Below are 20,870 nucleotides of genomic sequence, written 5' to 3'. Positions count from 1 at the left end.
ATCTTCTCACATAGCTACTATTTATTTTATCATGAGTCCACCTGAAATTTAGTATAATTCCAGTGTAACAACACAATGTTATTAACTATAGTCATCGTGCTGTACATTAGGTCTCTAGAGTTATTCATCTTATGTAACTGCAACTTTGTACTTTTTGACCAACATCTCCCAATTTCCCCTAGGCCCTAGCCTCTGGTAACCACTTTTCTACATTCTCTGCTTCTATGTATGCTACTTTTCAAAAAAAATTACATATAAGTGAGATTATGCAGTTTTCTTCTTTTTATATTTGGCTTATTTCAATTAGCATAATGTCCTTTAGGTTCATCCATATTGTTGCAAATGGCAGGACCTCTTTTTTTAAAGCAGGATAATATTCCACTGTGTGTGTATGTATATGCACACATGTAAACATATATCACAATTTCTTTATCCATTCATACATCAATGTACACTTAGATCGTTTCTGTATCTTGGCTATGGTGTACAGTGCTGCGGTAAACATGGGAGCACAAATATCTTTCCAGGTATCATTTTTATTTTTCTTCCCCCTAGTTTTAACATAAATAATATTAAGTTGATGTAGGAAAACTCTCCCAATAAATAATTGTGTAGCATGGGCCAAAATTTGGGGGGCATTAGTAGCCCCATTTTCATCATTTTCCCACCACTCCAGTAGGGATAGTAGAAGAATGAAATAAGAATAAATGGGAAGATGTTAAATTTATTGTATGAAACTAGTATTAAGCATAACAATAAGTGGCTTTTTAAATTTTGTTTTATTTTCCTCTCTTTTGCTTTTTATCTATCTCCTATTGAGTAGATGAATAGACTCTAACATCAGGTTGCTCTGAAGACCATTGCAAGAAAGGCTGTCCAAGTCATGCTTCCACTGGACAACCTCATCCTGTGGTTGTCTTGCTTTTGATCCCTTGGTAGGGGTCCAATTCAAAAATCAGTTCACACTTTTTTGAGACAAAATAATTTAAAACATTTTTTGTTTTGGTATTTTAAAGATCCACCAGCTCCTGTAAGAATCATGGCAAATATTATTTTGTAGGTCATCCTAGTTTTCCTTTATGAAAAAATACTGAGGTTTGCTATAATTAGTACTCAGGGGGCAATGCTCCTGTTTCTCCCCAGCGGGTTTCATTCAGTCCTCCCTACTAGCTGCAGGTATCTGCCTGTGTGTATTTGTTGACATGAGCAGGACTCATAGCCCAGACCAGAGGGTCTATTTGTTTACTTTTTTAGGAGCTAAGACTGGTTCTTTTTCAGCAAAATTAAAGGACTTCTTTTATACCCTGTAAAAGGTCATTAATAAGTAGTTGACATTCAAGGGGTGAGTTACTCAGAAATTGAAGCTAGATAAATTTATTTAGCAAAGCATAGAATTGAGTTAGTCATCAGAATGACTGAAACCAAAGAAAGCGCAATATCAGTTTTCTAAGTACTTGATGCTAAAACATTCTAGAAGGACAAGACAGTTTGCAAATTCCACTGATTTAGGTTTTTAAATTATGATCCCTTCCTTATTACAGGTTTGACGTGATTGGCATCATCCTTGATAGTGGCTAAGAGGGAAGATTCCAGAATCAGTCAGACATCAGTTCAGATTATGGCACTACCACTTACAAGTTGAGTGACTTGGGGCAAGTTGTTTAATTTCATAAGCCTTAGATTTCTCATCAGCAAAATGGAATAATCATATCATAATGTCTATATGAAAACATTATTAGTAAGAGCTAATAAAATAACATTTGGAAAACCACTCACCATTGTGCCTGGCATATTAATTAAGGCTCAATACATTTTAGCTGCTGAATTAATATTTTATTGTTATTATTAGCCTTTATCATTTTTACCTATGTCCTGAGCATAATTCCATTCTACATTGTTAACAGTTGTATTGTGGTATAAGTTTCCCATAAAGTGGACTCATTTTCATTATAATTTTGACTAATAGAAAAGAAAGGATGGTTTAACTCTCAAAACCTTCTGTTAGAGAAACACAATTCCCCTGGTTTCTTCTCCTGCATATCCCAGAGCAGGCATTTTCTGAGCTCTGCTTGTATCTATTATTAATTCGCACATCAATGACTAGTTTAATCTGAGTGCTTGTTCACTGTTGTTTGGGGGGTGTATACGTATGTGTGTATTTGCATGTGTATCATCATGCACTTTAAGAAAGCCCAGTGAAAAAACTTCTTGAGACCATTCACTTAGAGTCAACTCACCAAGTACATTGACTTGTTGCTACATGACAATCCTGCACTAGACTCCATGGAGAAAAAAGACATGTAAGGCAGAATATCAGTTCTCAAAAAGCAATACATACACATGTATACATATGTTGATAGAAAGATATGATAGATACATATGTACATAGATACATAGGTAGATAAATGATAGATAGATAGATGATAGATAGATAGATGATAGATAGATAGATAGATAGATAGATAGATAGATAGATAGATAGATAGAAAGGTTCAGGAGATCATATTTCAATTTCTTTTTTTATCACTCACTAGTTTGGTACCTTCAGATAAGGCTTTCAACCTCAGAAACCTGTTACCCTCAAATTAAAAAAATGAGGATAAGAATCTGCCTTACTTGATTGACAAGGTTGTTATGAGGCTCCACTGTAATAATGTATATGAAATCTATTTGTAAGTTGTTGGGTAGGTGACTATAATTGACAAGTATGAGTTACAGTGATATTCAAGTGCCAGATTGTGTGCTCCAGACATTAGATGCCTTGAAAGATCCAGATTGTGGCCTGGAGCTATTAGGGAATGCTTCACGGAGGAAAAGTAACAATTGCTGAGCCTTCAAAATTAGATAGGACTTCAATAGGTGGAAAGAGTGGGAGGCAGGGTGTAATCTTAGTGGAGGGATAAAAAATAATGAAAGACTCCAGAGGCTAGAACAATTACCCAAGTAGATACCGAGTGACATAAAACATGAAACAGGGTAAAGTTACCAGGGTCATTAGATAGTTCTTCCTCTCAAAGGACTCCCTCTTTCTAGGCAAGTTAATACCTTATTTTTTATTTTTAAATTATATTTTATTGATTATGCTGTTACAGTTGTCCTGATTTCTCCCCCCTTGCTCCTCACCACCCAGCACTCCCAACTCCCTCAGGCAATCCCTCCACCATTGTTATGTCCATGGGTCATGCGTATAAGTTCTTTGGCTAGTCCATTTCCTACACTATACTTTATATCCACGTGGCTATTCTGTGACTACCTATTTGTACTTCTTTTTAAAAATTTTTTGTAGTTTCTTAAAAATATTTTATTAACTTATTTTTACAGAGGGGAAGGGAGGGAGAAATAGAGAGAGAGAAACATCAATGTGTGGTTGCCTCTTGTGTATCCTCTATTGGGAACTGGCCCACAACCCAGGTATGTGCCCTATACTGGTAACTGAACCAGTAACCCTTTGGTTCATAGACTGGCACTCAATCCACTGAACCACACCAGCTAGGGCTTTAGTTTGTTTTGTTGTTTTAAAGATTTTATTTATTTACTTTTAGAGACTGGGGAAGGGAAGGAGAAAGAAAGGGAGAGAAACATCAATGTATGGTTGCCTCTTGCCCACCCCACACTGAGGACCTGGCCCACAACCCAGGTGTGTGCCCTGACCAGGAATTGAACCAGCCACACTTTGGTTCACAGGCCCCCACTCAATCCACTGAACTGTACCAGCCAGGGCTGATCTTCTTAATCCCCTCACCTATTCAACCATTCACCCACACTCCCCTCCCATCTGGAGCCATCAAAATCTTCTCCATATCCATGATTCTGTTTCTGTTCTTTTTGTTTGCTTAGTTTGCTTTTTAGATTCAATTGTTGACAGAGTTCTATTGATTGCTATTTTATTGTTCAAAGTTTTGATATTCTTCTTTTTCTTAAATACATCCCTTTAACATTTCATATAATAATGGTTTGGTGATGATGAACTCCCTTAGCTTTTTCTTGTGTTGGAAGCTATTTATTATCTGCCCTTCAATTCTAAGTGATAGCTTACTGTATAGAGCAATTTTTGTCATAGGTCTCTGCTTTTTGTGACTTTGAATATTTCTTGCGAACTGCTTCTAACATGCCAAGTTTCTCTTGAGCAATCAGCTGACAGTCTTATGGAAAATTCCCTGTAGGTAACTAACTTCTTTTCAGTTGCTGCTTTAGCTTTGGCATTTTAATTATGATGTGCCTTGGAATGGACCTATTTGCATCCATCCTGTTTGGGACTCTCTGTACTTCCTGGACTTGCATGTCTATTTCCTTCACCAAGTTAAGGGAATTTCCTTTCTTATTTTTCAAATAGGTTTCTAACTTCTGCTATCTCTCTTCTCATTCTGGAACCTCTATGATGTGAATGTTGGATAGCTTGAAGTTGTCTCAGAGGCTCCTTACACTATCCTCATTTTTTTGGATTCTTTTTTCTTCATACTGTTCTGATTGGTTGTTTTTGCTTCTTTATGTTCCAATTCTCTGATCTGACTCTTGGCTTCCTCCACTCTACTGTTCTTTCCCTGTAATAACAGGGAAAAATATATCCTTATTTTCTGACTGGATCTTTTTTATGTAGCTGAGGTCCCCACTAAGTTCCTTGAGCATCCTTATAACCGGTGCTTTGAATTTTGCATCTGATAGATTGCTTTCTCTGTTTCATTTAGCTCTTTTTCTGGAGTTTTGATTGACTCTTTCATTTGAGCCATGTTTCTTTGTCTCCTCATTGACATCCTCCCTGTGTTTGTTTCTATGTATTAGGTAGAGCTGCTCTGACCCTGTGTCTTGGTAGTGTGGCCTAATGTAGTAGGTGTCCCATGGGTTTCAGTGGCACAGCCACCTCTATCACCCAAGCTGGGTACTTGAGGTGCACCCTTTGTGTGGACTGAGTACACCCTCCTCTTGTAGTTGGGCCTTGCTGTTGGCAGATCAGTGGGGAGGATTTACCCAGGCAGGTTAGCTGCAAGGATTGGCTGTGACCACTGACCATTAACCTCTACCCTCCAGGGAAAATAAGCTGTGCAGGGGCAAGGTGGTGGTGCTCCAGTGTGGTCTGTAGCTGTCCACAGGGTGCGCAGGCTCTGGGATTCCTGGGTGGCCCAAGGCAAGGTCATCCCACACCTGTGTTTTGCCTGGGGCCACTCTGCCTGAGCTATAAAGTAATCTGAGATGGCTGCTACTTGTGCTGGGCTTAGAGATTCCCAGGTGAAGCTGATCTCTGAATCTAGGCTGGCTGTTGTTAGTGCCAGGCTTGGGACTCACTGAGGCCAGCTGTTGCTTGTTTGAGAGGATTTACAAAGTTGTGCAGTATGAGCTAAGACCAGCCATTCATATGGAAAAGCAGCTTGGATGGGCCAGTAAGTTGGCTGGGGTTGAGTTTCTGGGGAGCTCTAGGGCACATCAAACAGTGTTAGCCAGGTTGATGGAGTCTCAGATATTGTACCAGCCTGCCAGCTCTATGGAGGTAAGGTTTAGAAAAGGGACAATGTCCTCTGCTCAACTGTTGGCAAACATTTCAGTTTCTCCCGGTATGTCACTGGTCCCTTTCAAGCTGCTACTCCAGTGGTGGAGCTCAGAGAGAGTGAGTCTGAGTAGGTGAGTCTGTGTGTGGGTTCTTTAAGAGGAGCTGCTTGGGGTTCCAGCAGTGTCTTCTACCGACTCAATCCCTGCTGGCTTTCGCAGCTAGAAGTCGTGGGGACTTATTTCCCTGGCATTGGAACCCTGGGCTGGGGCTCCTGGTGTGGGGCTGGGACCTCCTCTCTCCTGAGATATTCCTCCTGAATTTTTATCTAACACATATGGATGAGGGACCATCCCATTCTGCACCTGCACCCCTCTTGCCAGTCTGGATGGATGTGGTTTCCTTAAATCTGTAGTTGTCAGAGTTACTCGATTTCTGGTGGTTCTGAGTGATGGTTGTTCTATATTTTATTTGTAATTTTGATGTGGTTGTGCAAAAAGGTGAACCATGTCTGCCTACACTGCCATCTTGACTGGATGTCTCTCAGACTTCTAATAGTCTCAATTTAAGTGCACTAAACTAAGATGTAAACCATCATTTCAGTCATTCACCTAGTCTCAGGTATGGTTTCTGAAAGCAGTAGTCTATGGACCACATGCATGAGAATGAACGTTGGGTCTTGTTAAAATGCACATCCTGGTTCCCCACTTCAAGGCCGCAGATGCCACCATACTTACCCAAAAACCAGTACCCTATTTTTTTAGGTCTGTTAACTCCATCAAGACAGGGTCCATGTCCTCCTTATCTGATCTCTCTCTAGTGCCTATCATAGAGAGCAGTTGCTCAATAAATACTTTAAGAATGAAATAATGGATGATGGTCATATCAGTTGCTATCCTTGTCTGGCTGCTTTAATATAGGCATACCTCAGAGATATTGCAAGATTGGTTCTAGACCACTTCAAAAAAAACAAGTATCACAATACTTGTAAGTTGTAATAATTGTAAGTTGAAGCAAGTTGTAATATTTTTGTAGGTGGAGGTCTTGCCTTACTTTGTAAAAAATGAAACATTTATGAAGTGCAATAAAGTGAGGTGCAATAAAGAAAGGCATATCTGTATTTTCTCATCAGCCACTGAATGGGTGGGACTCTTTTTTAACTCCCTCTATGTGGTATAGCCCACCTGCAGTTGAGATTTATGAAATTCTTTGCAGTGATGCCAATACTTGTTATGGTTTTCTCCACCCTTATCCAGAAGACTCCTTACCCCCAGTGAAAAATAAAGTGACCAGCAAGTCATGCGAGTACAATGGGACCACTTACCAACATGGTGAGCTGTTCATGGCTGAAGGACTCTTTCTGAACCGGCAACCCAATCAATGTACCCAATGCAGCTGTTCGGTAAGATGTTGCATCTTACTGTCTCTGTTAACCCCTAACCAAATAAAAGAGCATCTTTTGTGTTTATACCTTTAGTTTGAGTCTACACTGTAGGGTGTTTGAATCAAGATGGGGTACATTTAAGTCATAAGCATGCCTGCCAACCCAGACTCCCTGATTTCATCAACCCTGAATAACTCTGTTGAAGAGCTCAGACCCAGTCATATCTTATTCTTAGAACTTTAGAACTGCTTAAATGGACAGAGATGAGCTGGTTGTCTTGATATGCACTCCTTTTAACAATTTTATACCACTAAAGTCTTAATCTGAAGGACTCAATTATTTGAAGTTTGGGGGATGCTATGGGTGAAAAAAACCACAGGCTCCATCTACAGCTACTTAGTGCACTTCAGAAGAAAATGGGGTGTCTCTTGGTTTCATCCAGTTCATCCCTGGTGTACTGCAATGAGAACTATCCTGAGAACACATGCCTGATCCTATGACATTGTCAAAAGAATATGTATACTTTAGGGACAAATATGCTGATTATATCTTCATCTAATTGTGCAGTCCAGAGAATGAAATAGGTAAAACCAGAAAATGGAGTAAAATGGGTATGGAAACTGATGTGTCAGAGAATGAAGTTAGATGTAGAAAAACAACTGTTTCTTTCTCTAAGGGGCATGAAACTCTGAATTTCCTAGGGAAGTTATAGACTCTGTTCACATGGGGATTTTTTTTAGTAAAAATGTAGTAGTATCTCAGTAGTTTGGGATAATTTGGTTGTGGTCTTGCCTCCCTACCCTTTCAGAAACCTGTCTAGCACCAGAATTATATGCTTTTAAGAACCAATAACAATGCTTAAGGAATAATATTTGGAAAGTAGGACTTTAGGAAATGGACATTATGCAAAGACACACATAACAGCAAGTAAATTTGATCCTCTTCTCTGCTTCTTGCTGACTGAGCTGTCAATTCAGATAATTTGTATAGTTTTGTATTAAGACAGAGAGCTCATCTCCTGGGTGTGGAAGGGATATTCTAGTGAGAATTACAAAAGGTGGCTATCAAGCAAATCCATTTTCCAAAATTCCCAACATCCAGCTGAGGGATGATGGGGACCAAGAGTTACAATGAACAGAGAAGAGAGGAACAAGACTGTATTTATTGATTTGGTAGCCCACAGCAGCCCTCACACTCATGACTTTGTGCCACTTTAGACCAGGATGCATAATGAGGGTTGCCAACTCTTCTGCGACTTAGTCTCTGGCATGGAAAAATAGTAAATACAAGAAAATAATGCCTAGTAAAATTTAGAAAGTACTTAGAACCAACCAACTGTGGGAGAGCAGTGGGAATGGACATGCCATGTTTTGAGTCTCTTTTCATTCCAGGTACCTAGCTAAGCCTCCTTGTGATCTTATTCTGTTACTTCTTGGCAGGAAGGAAATGTGTACTGTGGTCTCAAGACTTGCCCCAAGTTAAGCTGTGCATTCCCTGTGTCTGTTCCGGATTCCTGCTGCCAGGTATGCAGAGGTATGTATCCCACATTCCAAGACCTGTGGTGCTGTCAATCTGACTAGCAAGACTTAGGTGAGAGGAAAATACCTGCCCAGTATCCTAGGGAAAGTGACTTTTCTGCGGTAGCCTTAGTTTCTAGGGATGCTTTCATACATAAAAAGAAAGTAAAATCACTGATTTCAAGAGCTACCACTTGAAAGAAACTATGCAGAATTGTGGCAAGAGACATATGAGTCATGGCTGAAGGCCTTTCAGCACTGGCAACCCAATCAATGAACCCAGTGCAGCTGTTCAGTTAAGACATTGAATTTGGTGATTTGGAGGGCCTCCAAATCACCCTCTACTGTGAAATTGAGTGTCTTTATCTCTTTCTTCTTAATGCCTTTTAGTTTGGCCCTTATTGTATTGTAAAACACAGGCTATTCACCTGCACTACCTTAAAAGACAGAATGGGCCTTGCAAAACATTGACATGACCATTTTGAACACTGTGCAAGAAAAATTTATGTATATTCCTAAAAATCCCATGGTAGGATGGTGACAAACTCAATAAAATCCATATGTAAGGCATCGTTTTTTCAAATCATATCTACAATGAAATTGTCATTTTCTCAAACAAGTTTTTTTCTTCTTTGGGTTCTATTCATTTGATACTGAATGGCACCACTTTTTTCTAAGTTCCTAAGATCAAATATTGTAACCACTAATTTCTCCTTTGTTGAGTCTTCTCAAATTATCAAATCTATTAGCAATCTTCTATATCTCTCCTTTTTCCTGTTTTCCCTATGGCAGTATCCTAGTTTTGTCTTCTTTCCTTCCATTCAATCAACATATTTATTGAACATCTATTGGATGTTCAGCACTGTGTTAGAAGCCGAATACATATTGGTGAATATAGTAGATATACAGAGCACATGCCAGACTCCATAGCAAGCATCTTTATATGAATTACAAAAAGGATCCCCTTGCTTATGATACTTTGCTACTATTTACCAGAAAATCCTTGTGAATACACTCCTTATCTCTGGAGTCGTTGTGGAGCACACAATCTATACAAACATATTTGGCATATATAGCAGCAAAGATACATTCTTTGCTCTTGTGTAACTCACATTCTACCAGAGAGGACAAAAAAAATAAGAAAATAAATATCTAAATATAAACGGTACAAGTATAGTTGGTTCTCTGCATTCATGGGTTACACATTTGTGGATTCAACCAATTACAGTTTGAAATGTTTGGAAAAGAAAACCCAAAAAGTTTCCCAAAGGAAAACTTGAATTTACTCTGTGCTGAGCACCATGATGAACCCACATGAATGAAGTGATATATAGGCATACCCCACTGTAGCATATATGTAAGTATGGATTATGTGCAAATACTATACCATTTTATATGAGGGATCTCAGCATTCTCAGATTTTGGTATCTGCAGGGGGTATCCTGAACCAATCCTCCAGGGATACCAAGGGATAACTGTACTATAAAGTAAATAAAGGACTGAGATAGGAAATAAAAGGTGAAAGCATTTAGGCTGAGTAATTGGGAAGGGCTGTCTGAGATAAAATTTAATTTCAGACTTGAAAAAGGAAAAGGAGCCATCCATGCAAAGATCCTGGAGGTAGAGAATTTGAGGCAGAAAGAAAACCAAGTTCAAAGGAAGAGAGGACTTTGGAATATTCAAGTAATTTAAGGATCAGTGTAGCTGGAATATAATGTTTGTGGTCAAAATGATCAGATGAGGCTTGAGAGGTGAACAGGAATCAGACCACGTGGGATATTCAAGACCATGAGAAAGGAGTTTTGATTTCAGTTTTTAAGTGCACTGGGAAGCCATTGGATGATTGTGCACAGGGGCATGACATGATCCAGTTGATGTCTCTCAAAATCTTAACAGCTGTTGTGTCCAGACTAGATTGGAAGGAGGCAATAAAGCAAGAGGAGGGACCAGCAAGGTGCCTCAATAGTGGGGGAGGGAGTGTGTCTGCTCTGGGGACACAGTGTAAAGCAGTGGTTCAGATGGAGCTTCTGGAGCTAAGCTGCCTCAGTTCTCACCCCAGACCTTCTACTTTCTGTCTGGGTGATTATGTGCAATGTACTTAGGATATTTAACAATCTTTAAAGTGAAGATAATGTTATCACCTACCTCCAAAGGGTTGTGAGATTTAAATGAGATGATGCAGAGAGGACCAAGCATGGTGTCATGCATGTAATAAAGATCCAGTTACCAAAAAATGGTCAAATTAAAAATATATTTAAAGCATTGGCTCTCAACTATGTGTGTAGAGTGGAATTACCTTAGTAAATTTATGTCCAGACATGGGGTGGGTGTGACCGAGTTATTCCAGTGTACACACTTGGCTACAGCCAAGTTTGAGAACCACTGAGAAGGAAAAAATTATAAGATTTGCTGGTAGGGAATGAACATACATTAGTGCCAGCTTAATTTTCCCAAAGGATAGCCTTATCCATGATACACCCTTGCTCAAAAGTCCTTATGCTGACATATATTCTGAACTATATGCCAATCACAACTTTATGTGCTTTAAATATAAACTTATTTAATCCCATGATCTACATTTTATAAATGATGAAACTGAACCAGAAAGGGGTTAAAACCTTGTCCAAGGCCACATACATAGTTATTACAATATTGTTGACTGTGCTTTCTATGCTTTACTTTATATTCCCATTACCATTTTATAACTACCATTTATACTTCTCAAGCCCGTCACCTATTTCATTATGCATGGTGCCAGGTAAGTACTGGAAGTATTGGGGGGAACACTTTGCAAAGTATGATTATCTAACCACTATGCTGTACACCTGTAACTAATACAAACTAATATTGAATGTGAACTATAAATAAAAAATAAAATTAAAGGAAAAAAACTTGTCCAGGATCATATAGCTAGTGAATCAAGGAGCTAAAATTTGAACCCTCACAGTCTGGATTCAGGTTTCAGCCTCTTAACCAATCCACTGTACCACTGAGAGGAATAGCTCCCTGTTGACAATAGAATAAAAGTCAACCCCCTGACTCCCACAGTGAAGTCCTTTTGAACTCTAGCTCAATTTACTTTTATAGACCCACATTCTTGCATTCATGCACCTCAGGTTCCACTTATGTTGTTTTTGTGCTGTCTTACCTTTGTACTTTTGTTCTCTCCTCCACCCCTCAAAATTTCTCAAGCTTTAATGTGCTTCAGTGTTATCTAAAAAACTTGTTGAAATTCAGATCCACAATTGCACAGATTCTAATTTTGTGGTCTTGAAGTGGGGAACCAGGATGTGCATTTTAACAAGACCCAACGTTCATTCTCATGCATGTGGTCCATAGACTACTGCTTTCAGAAACCATACCTGAGACTAGGTGAATGACTGAAATGATGGTTTACATCTTAGTTTAGTGCACTTAAATTGAGACTATTAGAAGTCTGAGAGACATCCAGTCAAGATGGCAGTGTAGGCAGACATGGTTCACCTTTTTGCACAACCACATCAAAATTACAAATAAAATATAGAACAACCATCACTCAGAACCACCAGAAATCGAGTAACTCTGACAACTACAGATTTAAGGAAACCACATCCATCCAGACTGGCAAGAGGGGTGCAGGTGCAGAATGGGATGGTCCCTCATCCATATGTGTTAGATAAAAATTCAGGAGGAATATCTCAGGAGAGAGGGAGGTCCCAGCCCCACACCAGGAGCCCCAGCCCAGGGTTCCAATGCCAGGGAAATAAGTCCCCACGACTTCTAGCTGCGAAAGCCAGCAGGGATTGAGTCGGTAGAAGACACTGCTGGAACCCCAAGCAGCTCCCTCTTAAAGAACCCACACACAGACTCACCTACTCAGACTCACTCTCTCTGAGCTCCACCACTGGAGTAGCAGCTTGAAAGGGACCAGTGACATACCGGGAGAAACTGAAATGTTTGCCAACAGTTGAGCAGAGGACATTGTCCCTTTTCTAAACCTTACCTCCATAGAGCTGGCAGGCTGGTACAATATCTGAGACTCCATCAACCTGGCTAACACTGTTTGATGTGCCCTAGAGCTCCCCAGAAACTCAACCCCAGCCAACTTACTGGCCCATCCAAGCTGCTTTTCCATATGAATGGCTGGTCTTAGCTCATACTGCACAACTTTGTAAATCCTCTCAAACAAGCAACAGCTGGCCTCAGTGAGTCCCAAGCCTGGCACTAACAACAGCCAGCCTAGATTCAGAGATCAGCTTCACCTGGGAATCTCTAAGCCCAGCACAAGTAGCAGCCATCTCAGATTACTTTATAGCTCAGGCAGAGTGGCCCCAGGCAAAACACAGGTGTGGGATGACCTTGCCTTGGGCCACCCAGGAATCCCAGAGCCTGCGCACCCTGTGGACAGCTACAGACCACACTGGAGCACCACCACCTTGCCCCTGCACAGCTTATTTTCCCTGGAGGGTAGAGGTTAATGGTCAGTGGTCACAGCCAATCCTTGCAGCTAACCTGCCTGGGTAAATCCTCCCCACTGATCTGCCAACAGCAAGGCCCAACTACAAGAGGAGGGTGTACTCAGTCCACACAAAGGGTGCACCTCAAGTACCCAGCTTGGGTGATAGAGGTGGCTGTGCCACTGAAACCCATAGGACACCTACTACATTAGGCCACACTACCAAGACACAGGGTCAGAGCAGCTCTACCTAATACATAGAAACAAACACAGGGAGGATGTCAATGAGGAGACAAAGAAACATGGCTCAAATGAAAGAGTCAATCAAAACTCCAGAAAAAGAGCTAAATGAAACAGAGAAAGCAATCTATCAGATGCAAAATTCAAAGCACCGGTTATAAGGATGCTCAAGGAACTTAGTGGGGACCTCAGCTACATAAAAAAGATCCAGTCAGAAAATAAGGATATATTTTTCCCTGTTATTACAGGGAAAGAACAGTAGAGTGGAAAAAGCCAAGAATCAGAGCAATTGTTTAGAACATAAGGAAGAAAAAAAAAACAAAGATCATTCAGCATGATCAAGTGGGATTCATCCCAGGGATGCAAGGATGATACAATATTTGCAAATCAGTACATTTAATACATCACATAAACAAAAGGAAAGATAAATATCACATGATCATATCAATACATGCTGAAAGAGCTTTTGATAAGTTATGGCACCCATTTAGTATGAAAACACTCAGCAAAGTCAGAACTGAGGGAGCATTCCTCTATATTTGAGAGATCTACAGCCAACATACTTAATGGACAAAAACTAAAAGCTTTCCCACTATGATCAAGAACAAGAGAAGGATATCCACTTGCACCACTTCCATTTAACATAGTATTGGAAGTCCTAGCCATAGCAATCAGACAAGAAAAACAAATAAAAGGAATCCAATTTGAAAGGAGGAAGCAAAACTGCCATTGTTTGCATATGACATGATAGTGTACATAGAAAATCCTATAGACTCCACCAAAAAACTATTTGACCTAATAAGTGAATTTGGCAAAACAGGCAATTACAAAGTCAATACTCAGAAATCAAAGGCATTTTTGTACACCAGCAATGAAATATCAGAAAGAGAAATTAGGAAAACAATCCCATTTGATATAGCAACATGGAAAATAAAGTACTTAGGAATAAACCTAACCAAGGAGGTAAAAGACCTGTACTGAGAAAACTACACTACTCTGAAGAAAAAAATTGAGGAAGACACAAACAAATGAAAGCATGTACCATGCTCATGGGTTGTAAGAATTAACACCCTCCAGATGTCCATACTACCCAATGTAATTTATAGATTCAATGCAATGCCTATTAAAGTAGCAATGACATATTTCACAGATATAGAACCACCATTTCAAAAATGTATATGGAACCATAAATGATCCTAAACAACTACAGCAATTTTGAGAAAGAAGAGCAAGTAGGAGGGATCACAATACCTGATATTAAACTGTATTACAAGGCCACTGTAATCAAAGCAGCCTGGTACTGGCATAAGAACAGACACATATACCAATGGAACAGAAAAGACAGCCCAGAAATAAACCCAAGTATCCATGCTCAATCAATATTTGACAAAGGGGGAAAAAGCATAAAATAGAGTTAAAATAGCCTCTTCAACAAATGGTGTTGTGAGATCTGGACAGCTACATGCAAAAACAGTGAAACTCGATCAGCAACTTACACCATAAACAAAAATAAATTCAAGGTGGATAAACGACTTAAATATAAGTCATGACACCATAAAAGTTTTTGAGAAAAACATCAACAGAAAATCTCAGACATTCATACAACAATGTATTCACCAATATAAACCCTAAAGCAAGGGACATAAAGGAAAGAATAAATAAATGGGACCTCATCAAATTAAAAGGCTTCTGCATGGCTAAAAACAACAATATTAAAATAAAAACAGAACCAACTATATGGGAAAACATATTTGCCAATGATACCTTGGACAAGGGTTTGATCTCCAGAATATATAAAAAACTCACACAACTCCACTCCAGGAAGACAAACAACCCAATTTAAAAATGGGCAAAGGATGAACAGACACCTCTCCAAGGAGGACATACAGAGGGCCAAGATTCATATGCAAAGATGCTCAGCATCACTAACCATCAGAGAGAGGCAAATTAAAAACACAATGAAATACCATTTCATACCAGTCCGAATGGCCATCATAAACAAATCAACAAACAAGTGTGGGAGACAATGCAAAGAAAAAGGAACCCTAGTGCACTGTTGGTGGCAATATAAACTGGTGCAGCCATAGTGAAAAACAGTATGGAATTTCCTCAGGAAACTAGAAATGGAACTGTGTTTTGACTCAGCAGTTCCACTGGTAGGATTATATCCTAAGAACCCTGAAAAACATCAATCCAAAAGTACCTGTGTACTTCAGTGTTCATAGCAGCACAATTTACAATACCCAAGTTCTGGAAGCAACCCTAGTGCCCATCAGTAAATGAATGGATGAAAAAACTATGGTATATTTGCACAATGAAATACTACACAGAAGAGAGAATGAAGGAGCTCCTATCCTTTGTGACAGCAAAGATGGAACTGAAGAGCATTATGCTAAGTGAAATAAGCCAGGCAGTGAAAGACAAATCCCATATGATCTCACCTATAAGTGGAACCTAATCTGCAAAACAAACAAGCAAGCAAAATGTAACCAGAGACACTAAAATTAAGAACAAACTAACAGTAACCAGAGGGGAGTTTGAAGGGGCTAATGGGGGAAAAGGAAGAGAGGTCTTCAGTAACATCTATGAAGAACACATGGACAAAACCAAGGGGAGGTTCAAGGTGGGGATACCTGGGGTGTGGAGGAGTGATGGTTGGAAAACGGAGACAACTGTACTTGAAGAACAATAAAAAAGGAAACCAAAACAACAAATCAGACCAACAAGAAGAAAAAGAATCCAAAATTATGAGCACAGTATAAGCAGCTTCTGGGACAACTTCAAGAACCCAACAGTTACATCATAAGGGTGCCAGAAGAAGAGAAAGAACAAGAAATTGGAAATCTATTTGTGAAATAGTAAAAAAACATTTCTTTAATTTTGTGAAGAAAATAGACATGAAAGTTCAGGAAACAAAGAGTCCCAAACAAGATGGATTGTGAATAGGTCCATTCCAAGACACGTCATGATTAAAATGCCAATGCTTAAAGATTAAGAGAGAATCTTAGAAGCAGCAAAAGGAGACGGTTACCTACAAAGGACTGCCCATGAGACTATCAGCTGATTTCTTAAAAGAAACCTTACAGGCAAGAAGGGGCTGGGAAAAGGTATTCCAAGTCATGAAATCCAAAGACCTACAACCAAGATTGCTCTATCCAGCAAAGCTTTCATTTAGAGTGGAAGGGCAGATAAAGTGCTTCCCAGATAAGGTTAAGTTAAAGGAGTTCATCATCACTGAGCCCTTATTAGATGAAATGTTAAAGTGACTTATCTAAGAAAAAAATTATAACTATTAACAGTAAAATGACAACAAACTCATGTAAAATGACAACTATCACCAACTGAACCTAAAACAAAAACAAACTAAGCAAAAAACTAGAACAGGAACAGAACCACAGAAATGGAGATCACACAGAGGGTTATCAGCTGGGAGGTGGAAAGGGGAGAAGGGGCAAAAAAGGTACAGTAATAAGAAACATGATTTTGGTACAAAATAGGGGAGTATTAAGAATAGTATAGGAAATGGATAAACCAAAGAACTTATATGCATGACTTATGGACATGAACTAGGGGGGTTATTGCTGAAGGAAAGGGTGCTACCGGGCAGAGGTGGGCAAAGGGAGAATTATTGTGACAACTGTGATAGCATTATCAATTAAATATAATTTTTTAAAAGTCTGAAACCTGAGTAAGCCAATAGAAAGGTAATCAGTGGAGTCTCTGGCTGGTTAGAGCATCTAGTTCCAAACATATGACAACCAAATTTGGGGTGAATGAATGGAGGCTATTTCACGATGAGAAACCAGGAGGGAAATGGGACAAAATGTTTACCAAGGTAAAAACTGCATATGTACAGTAAGTATTAGGAAAAGGGAGTATTTTTCCCTTTCTCTTCAAATCTGCCTATGAAAATCCTGCCCGCTCCTCAAGACCAAGTTCAAATGCAGCCTCCTCAGATTCTAACACAAGTAGTCCTCAGGTGACATATTCCTCAATACTAGTTGGAGGGCCTTTCTCTTTTCTCTGCCTTCCTATCTCCATCCCAAATTTTTCCACCCCTAAACTGCTTATCCTTAAAATCCCAGCCTAAATACTACCCCATCCATAAAGCTTTTAATTGTTTTATTAAAATATAATTATTATACAATCTTTTATTAGTTTCAGGTGTATAATATAGTAATTCAACATTTATCTTCCTTATAATGTGATCACCATGATAAGTCTAGTAACCACCTGTCATGTGCAAAGTTATTACAACATGATTGACTATATTCCCTCTGCTGTACACTATGTCCCCATGGTTCATTTATTTTATGCCTAGAAGTTATTAATCCTGTAAATTAAGAGTAAAACTTTGTTCTCTCTAGGACCCCTCAGCACCTCACCTTGCTTCTCCAGTAGTATTTATTACCTTGTCATATTTTTTAATTTTTATTTTATTGATTATACCATTACATTGGTCTATTCCCCCCTTCATTCCGCTCTACCCTGCACACCCCACCCCCACCATTCCCCCCTTCAGTTTATGACCATGTGTCTCAAGTTCTTTAGATTCTATATTTCCCCTACTATTCTTACCTTCCCCTATCTATTTTCAATTTGTGGTCTATGCTACTTATTTTCTGTACCTTCTCCCCCCTTCTCCTTCTCCCACTCCCCTGTTGCTAACCCTCCATGTGATCTTCATTTCTATGTTTCCACTCCTGATATAGCTGTCCTCTTAGTTTGCTTTTGTTTTAGGTGTGGTTGTTAATAACTGTGAGTTTGCTGTTCTTTCACTGTTCATCTTTTTTATCTTCTTTTTCTTAGGTAAGTCCCTTTAACATTTCATATAATAAGGGCTTGGTGATGATGAACTCCTTGAATTTGATCTTATCTGAGAAGCACTTTATCTGTCCTTCCATTCTAAATGAAAGCTTTGCTGGATGGAGCAATCTTGGTTGTAGGTCTTTGGATTTCATGACTTGAAATACCTCTTTCCAGACCCTTCTTGCCTGGAAGGTCTCTTTTGAGAAATCCACTGACAGTCTGATGGGAACTCCTTTTTAGGTGACTGTGCCCTTATCTCTTGCTGCTTCTAGAATTCTCTCCTTCATTTTAATTTTGGCTAATGTAATGATGATGTGCCTTGGTATGTTCCTTCTTGAGTCCAACTTCTTTGGGACTCTCAGAGCTTCCTGGATTTCCCGGAAGTCTATTTCCTTTGCCATATTGGGGAAATTCTCCTTTATTATTTGTTTAAATGAGTTTTCCACTGGTGGCTGTTCCTTTTCCCCTTCTGGTAGCCCTATAATTCAGATGTTGGAGTGTTTAAAGATGTCCTGGAGGTTCCTAAGTCTCTCCTCATTTTTTTGAATTCTTGTTTCTTCATATTTTCCTGTTTGGTCATTTTTTCCTTCCTTCTGGTTCACTCCCTTGATTTGAGTTCCAGTTTCCTTTTCATCACTATTGGTTTCCTGTGCAATTCCCTTCATTGCAATTAGTATAGCCTTCATATGTTCCTCTAATTTGTGACTAAAATCATCCAGTTCTGTGAGCATCCTGATCACCAGTGTTTTGAACTGTGCATCTGAACGTTTTGCTATTTCTTCATCACTTAGAGTTATGAGGCTCTGGGGCTTTGAGATCTTCCTGAGCCATTTTTTTGTCTGTTTGGGCCCATTAAGTATGAGGAGTGGAGCCTTAGGTGTTCACCAGGGTGGGGCCACCCAGGTCACTGGATTGTGACGCTGTATGCGGGAGCAGGGTCAGAGCCGGGAGATGGTGGCCGTCTCTGCTACCTCTCGCCGCTGGGGCCTGCTGGGTCCCGTCTCTACTGCCTACTTCCTCCATGGTCTATCTGTGCAGGAATGCGTGACCACAGTCAACCCGCCGCCCTGCACCCTCGCTGGGTCCCTGGTCACTCACTGGGTCATTCCCTGGGTCCACCCATTGCAACCCCATGCCTGGGATCTGCGCGACTGAGTCTGTCTGACAGAGTTTTCTTGTGCAACCCTGCTCTGCCAGCTGCTGGCTTCGCCCCTCTTACCGGTCAGGCTGAAGAATTCGGTGTTATGAAACTTCCAAAAAGTTCAGTTTTCTGTGTTCTGACTGTATTTTCTGTTGCTAAGATTTTGTCTCTAAACTTGGTTGTATGAGAAAGCATGGAATCTCTACCTATGCCTCCATCTTGGTGGAAGTACACCTTGTCATATTTTGTCATTTATTATTTGTGCCCATGTCTTATCATCCCTACGAATGTATAAGTTCATTAAGTAACAAACTATTTCTTGTTAATCTTCTTTTTCCTCCCATTGTGCTAAGCACAGAGTAGATGCTCTTTGAATAAACATGCACCAGCAGGGAAATATTGCCAGAAAGTTAGTCATGGTTTGAATTAGATGCCATTAAATAAGAGTGTATTGTCTGCATTGCTGATTGACTGGGACAGATTGTACTGACTGTGCATTGATTCCCTTTCAATAGGAAATTTCCCAGTATTATTTCTAACCCATGATTTTTTTCTCCCCATCTCACTTAAGGACACTATAGTTAATATTTCTTTTGGAAAGAAATGACCTTCTTCTGAGTATCAGTACATGTTCATCCCATTTAATATCCTCTTTGTACCAGCCTTTGCAAGTCAATATGCATTCACTTGCAGCCTAATTTGATTTCTGCTTCAGTAATGTCCTTAATATTTTATAAAGTTTCTAAAATATGTGGGCACTATACCTCAGTACAGCTATCACATTTCAGCCAGGAAATATGGGTATTTTGCTCCTCACCTTTTTTTTTATCCTTGCCTTAACTTAATTTGAATGTATTCCAAAGGGAAGAGAGTCCATACTAAGCGGAAATATGTACGTGGTTGCTAACTAACATAGTAATAAGCTAGTTGTAATAATCCAGTTGTTAGGCTGATATTTTCTTGGAGGAAAGTATATGTGAAATCTAAACTGAAGAAAAATTAATGAAAGAATGGAAACAGCAATAAGACATATTATTGCATCTGAGAATCAATGTAGTACAAAGGACATAGCTCTGAAGACACATAGACAAAGATTTATCATAGTAAAGCTATCACCTACTAGAGATGTTATCTTGGGCAAGCTACTTTACCACTCAGAACCAGTTTTCTCAGTTGAGGAAATGGAGATTATAATATCTGTGACCCTTGGAAAAGTTGTAAAAATTAACTGAGATGATATAGAGTGCTAGGAGAAGGTCAAGTACATGGTTATTGCTTAATAAGTGAAGATTATTCTATGAAATAGAGTATGTATGTATTAGATTTATTATATATTTATCAAATTTATCCTTGGGGTTAAGTAGAATTGCATTTTCTCTATCTCTGATAGTCTTACTTTTTTATTTACTTACTTTCTATATACAGAACTTGACTTCTAGTCCTTCTTTTTTTTTAAGCCATTTTTCTTGAGATTTTATTGGTTGTTCTGAAGTACACAGACATTTCAATTTGTACATAATTAACATACGTACCAAAAAAATGTAAAGTCATGTAGTTATGATTCTTCTCTGAAATTACTCCAGTGACTTTCCAGCTTAAAATTTGGGTACTAATTTCCTTAATAGGGTATCAAGTACCAATATCTGTAAATGTTGATACGCTGTTACATCAAAGCCCAACTAATTCACAATTTAATATATATACTACATAATCGAATTTTCAATCTTTCACAGCTCATTAACGAGGTTACTAGGAACACTGGACTACCACAAGATGTTACAGAGTGCACAAAGTTCTGATGGGGGGAGCCAAGATCAAGGAGTGGTTTTATTTAGGAAACACTTCTACCAAAAACATGGGAATAG

General features: G+C 39.2%; 1 protein-coding gene across 3 annotated transcripts in view; it reads left to right on the top strand.

Annotated features, from left to right (window-relative positions):
- CHRDL1 (chordin like 1) overlaps positions 1-20,870 on the top strand; it is a 171,348-nt gene that overhangs the window by 82,159 nt on the left and 68,319 nt on the right. For all 3 annotated transcript variants that reach the window (XM_053657497.1, XM_053657496.1, XM_053657498.1), the window contains exons 5-6: positions 6,736-6,881; positions 8,303-8,396. In XM_053657497.1, coding sequence (XP_053513472.1) covers positions 6,736-6,881; positions 8,303-8,396 — 240 coding nt within the window. The remainder of the gene's footprint in view (positions 1-6,735; positions 6,882-8,302; positions 8,397-20,870) is intronic.

Source organism: Artibeus jamaicensis, unplaced genomic scaffold, assembly GCF_021234435.1.
Source record: "Artibeus jamaicensis isolate MK-2021 breed Jamaican fruit bat unplaced genomic scaffold, CSHL_Jam_final scaffold_461, whole genome shotgun sequence".
In the NCBI taxonomy this organism is placed as follows: Eukaryota; Metazoa; Chordata; class Mammalia; order Chiroptera; family Phyllostomidae; genus Artibeus; species Artibeus jamaicensis.
The sequence above is the reverse complement of the archived record's forward strand: the minus strand, read 5'-3'. Positions and strand labels throughout refer to the sequence as shown.